Here is a 5,034-nt window from a genome sequence, read left to right as displayed (position 1 = left end):
ATTTTGTGCATCCGGGATCCACCAAGATGTATAAAGATTTGAAGTAACACTATTGGCGGAAAGGCATGAAGGTAGATATCTCTAACTTTATGGCTAAGTGTTTGAACTGTCCGCAAGCGAAGGCTTAACACAAAAGGCCTGGTGATTTGGATCCGAACATCAAGATCCCCGAATGGAAGTGGGAGATGATTCATAGTGACTTTGTCATCAGTTTACCTCGCACAAAGGACAAGTTTGATTCTATTTGCATGATCATGGACAGACTCACAAAGCCTCCACATTGTTTTCCTGTAAAGATGACCGATGCGGTGAATTTTGCCAAGTTATATTTGAAGGATATAGTCAGATTACATGGAATTTTGGCATCCATCATATCTAATAGAGGTATACAATCATAGCTCACTTCTATAAATAGTACCAAGAAGGTCTGTGAACTCGTGTAAATCTGAGCACTTCCTTTCATCCTCAGACAGAGAGGCAGGCAGAGAGGACTATCAAAACTCTCGAAGACATGTTGAGAGCTTGTGTGATTGATTGTGGAGGAAATTGGTGAATATCTACCTCTTGTGGAGTTTGCTTACAACAACAATTATCAAGTGAGTATACAGATGGCTTCTTATGAAGCACTCTATGGAAGGCATTGTAGATCACCAATTGGGTGGTTTGAATCTACTAAATTAGAACTATTGTGTCCTGACTTAGTTCACGAAGCAATTTAGAAAGTGAATCTCATTGTGCAACGACTTAAGACAGCTCAGAGTCGACAAAATTCTTATATGGACATGAGGCGTCGCGAGCTAGAGTTCGTTGTTAGTGACGGGATATTCTTGAAAATGTCGCCAATGAAGGTCGAAAGGCAGTTTGATGGAAAGGGTAAGATGAGACCTCATTTTATAGGCCCTTATAATTGTGAGAAGGATGGAGAAGGTGGCTTACGAGTTGAAGTTACCGTCCGAGATGTCTATGGTGAATTTGTGTTTCACATTTTGATGTTGACGTTATATAAACCTGATCCTTCACATATCTTGACTCAAGAAAAGAGTGCGGTCAACGAGGGGTTGTCTTATGAAGAAAAGCCTGTGCAAATCATAGATCGTCAAGTTATGAGGTTGAGAACTAAAGATGTAGCTTCTGTTAAAGTCATGTGGCAAAATAATAATATCGAAAAAGCGACTTGGGAAGCATAGGACGACATGGAGAATAAATAGCCTTACTTATTTCCTATTCCAGGCATGTATTAAATCGTTCGGTTGTCGAACTCTTGTAAAAGTGAGCTAAAGGTATAAATCCGTTATTTAGTGTTGAGACTTAAGTGTTCTAGTTATGAGAGTCCGTATGAGGACTATGTTATTCTTGTTTGGGTGTTAGTTGTATTTTTATCTTTCCGGAATCGTTTGATCACAAAGGAAACTCTTGCAAGATTTCTGGAAAAAAAAATTGAGACTTAGTGAAAAAGAAAATTTTAGGCAATGACTCTCATTTAAGGACGAATGATTCTGAGGAGGGGGTAATGTAACATTCCGTAAATTTGGGTTAAATGTGAATACGTCAAGAGAGTAATGATGTGACATTTTAGCTATGTGAAGTCCCATCAGAATGATTTTGGGTGGAAATAGTTATTTTAAGATCAAGACGAATAGTGAGGTGCATAGGATTTGAAAGAATCGACTAAGTTTTATGCTAGGCCTGACTTCTAGCAAGATTGTGTGTAGATCCGTTGAGAATTTGGGAAAACTTAAAGATAAAAGTTGTAGCTCTTTGAAATACCCTTCCAATGATATAAGGAATAGATGAATTGTAGTTTCCTACAAGATGTTATGACCATTTTGTCATCGGGTGTATGTGCTACATTTTTGGTAGAAAGTTCTATGCTATGTTTGGGCGACACCCAGCCATAACATGATAAAGCTGTGAATTCCAGAAAGTCATGTACATGGGTTGGGAGATGCCGTGGTCCCCAAAAATGCAGAATCCAGCTTTAAAACACGAATTTATGCAATTTAAGTCTCTTTTAACTTCTACAAAACCCTAAATCGACTTTCTCTCCTCTCGACATCTTCCCACACCAAGGTAAGGTTCCTCCATGTATTTATAAGTAATTCTAACACTCCTGCATGTATAGTTAATAAAGATTAACACTAGTTCATTCTTCAAACCCCTAGAGAGAAGTTGAAGGGACGTTTGGGAACTCTCTTGAAGGTAAGACCTTTGATTTGTTATGATGTTATTAAAGGGATTTAGAATAATGTAGAGCGTTAAGATTGATTATAATCCATGGGTGATTCTTGGGGTTCAAGAGCATATTTTTAGGCACGAAAAGCCCTAGTTTCTCGATTAAGGGTGGGAACTCGTAGAATTGTTTAAAGTTCTGAACTTTATCATTAAAAACTATTGTAGAACAATTGTCGAATGTGGAAGAATACATTTTCTAGATTTTAACAGGAACCGAGGTATGTCTACATTTTTAAAACGTATTGATAGCTATACATATGCTTTGAAAACATCATTTGAAATATGTCTAGTCCTAAGAATATTTTGAAAGCATGATTAGTTATGATAATCCTCCTTTGACTGTTTGTACACGTTAAAACTCTTGTTTGATGGTTGTTCTTTGTTGAACTTATTTTTTAAGTAAAGATGATATTTGAACAAGGTCATGCGCGTGTAGGGTCAAGCTCGCATCGGACCTCATACGATTTCTACTATAGTTAAAACATATTGCCTAATATGGATGATTGTGATTATTTTTGAAAGATTGAAACTTTACACACGTTTTGTTCGTTAAATGGGTTTTTTTTTTTAACTTGAAGTTAAATACTTGATTTGAATATGTTGTAAATCGATTGTGGTTTGGAATACCTCTATTATGAAAAGATGATGTGATTGATGATTCGGCCAACATGCCATGATTTCTGATTGTTGTGTTTGGCCTAGTTATTCGGGAGGATGACTAACCATTGTGAGTCGCTCTCCGATTTGTATGCTGCATTCATGCAAAATCCTAGTTATTTGGGAGGATGAATAACCCGTGCGTTATACTCCGGTGTAAGCCGCATTCATGTGCAAGCCTAGTTTTTCAAGAGGATGAATAACCCGTGAGTTGTACTCTGGGGTAAGTCGCATTTGTGCACAAGCCTAGTTATTCGGATGATGAATAACCGATGTGAGTTGTGCTCCGGTGCGTAAGCCGTATTTATGCATTAGCCTAGTTATTCGGGAGGATGAGTAACCGCCTTGAGTTGTACTCGTTAAAAGTATGTAAGCCGCATTTATGCGCAAACCCTAATGCAAACTATGGTTGTTTTCTCGTGCGTTGGCATGTGTTACACTTTGGTTGCTTGTGAGTGGCTTATTGATGATCTTGAGTTCCTGATTTAAAGACTCAATTTTGATAAACGGTTTGATGGATTGAAATGGTTATAGTTCTTGCTTAATTGGTTGTCCACAGAAAGTTCAACTAAAGTTGTTGACTCTTGCTCTATCTCTTATTCTCGAACTGCTTTACTACTATTGACTCACAAGTTTTACAATAACTATCTTATCTTGATTTATTAACTATTTCCCCTTAGACACTTACTGAGTACCTAGTACTCGGGCATACCATTGTTGTTTTTTATGGTGCGTCAGGTAACGTCGAAGAGCAGGTTCGTGATACGCGTGCAGATTAGGAGAACTTGCTACTTTTCAGACTTATTGGTGAATTGTTCATGGGATACCCCAATGTTTTAGTTTCTAGGTTGCATCCTAATGTGTTAGACTCTGTTTATGTTTCTTAGAAACTCCATTGTTAGACATTGTGTTGTGGGTAGATTGTTGAAGTCTCGTATAACTTGTTGGGGGCGTTTGCCACGTTTTATGACTGAGTATTAATATTTGACTTCCATAGATTTTAATGAGTATGAGCATGCTTAGATTTAGCCATTTAAGACTGTTTAAATGAATGTTTGAAAGATTATTAAAAGAGATTAGTAATTCTTCAACCTATAAGGTGTTTCCGATGTGGCTCCATAGCGTCGAATGCTAGTTGCGCCCGGGTCGGGTTTCAAATGTGTAAGGTATTTAAATCAATAGTTCTTCCATAGGTGGATTCTTGAATACGCTCATTTATCTCCTTGAGTTATAAGCGGTTATTCTAAGAAAGTTGGCGTTTTCTTTTTCCAGTCATTATTTACTTTAAATTTCATCTTTCCAAAACTATCAGATTTATCAAATAGTAATCAATCAATACTAATTGGGATATTCGAAATCCCATCCTCATAGGATCGACATTATCTATACTATCTTTGACTAGTGAGGCTTCACTTGATAGGTTTGTTTTGCACTGGTCAACAGTCTGATTGAAGCATGGGTGCTACCCTCATTGTCTTTCACTGGTGCATGCTTGCATTCATATTATGTATTGTATACCATGCATGTTCTATATGGCTCACTTGTAATAAAAGAGTTCAAGAATGAACCTACTATATGATGATCCCAAGTGCTACAGAGAACGATCCCAGAACATTATTATAGATAGAAATCCAAAAGTTTCATCAGAATAATTCAAAGAATGTTTGAATGACTTAAGTATTATAAGAGGTAATATGTGATCCCGCCGGTTGTTCCTCGGCTTCTTGCTTTCTGCTCATTCATTCTTGTTTCATTTATCTGTTATATGAGCTTTAGTATTTTCATATGCTATCTTATTTGCCATACATACGAGTACCATTTTTTTCATAATGGGCCCTTAACCAGTTCATGAATGCATAATGAAAATTTTTGAAAAACGAACATATTTTATATCTCTCAAATCAACATAACTTGCGACCGTACAAAATTTGTAATATCATGTATAGCAATACGACGGCTTATAGAGCCGCTCACAACGGACATCTTATATACATGACTCGTCGCAAAGTCTCTAACATAATCGATATCATAACACACGTATACACCGACTCGGCAAGCACTCCGGAAAAATGGAGCTCGCCAATCATTTGGAACACCTTCTCGCTAATGTCTTGACTCACACAGGTGTACCTGCGCGGCATGAAC

The 5,034-nt window shown here is 37.3% G+C and overlaps 1 protein-coding gene across 1 annotated transcript; it reads left to right on the top strand.

The window, feature by feature from the left end:
- Positions 1–776: 776 nt before the first annotated feature.
- LOC132042581 (uncharacterized) lies at positions 777–1,187 on the top strand. Its single transcript, XM_059433104.1, has one exon. It carries the CDS (start codon positions 777–779, stop codon positions 1,185–1,187), a length of 411 nt encoding a protein of 136 aa, XP_059289087.1.
- The last annotated feature ends 3,847 nt before the right edge of the window (positions 1,188–5,034 follow it).

Source organism: Lycium ferocissimum, unplaced genomic scaffold (genome assembly GCF_029784015.1).
Source record: "Lycium ferocissimum isolate CSIRO_LF1 unplaced genomic scaffold, AGI_CSIRO_Lferr_CH_V1 ctg16312, whole genome shotgun sequence".
NCBI lineage: Eukaryota > Viridiplantae > Streptophyta > Magnoliopsida > Solanales > Solanaceae > Lycium > Lycium ferocissimum.
This window is presented reverse-complemented; position numbering and strand designations above follow the sequence as displayed.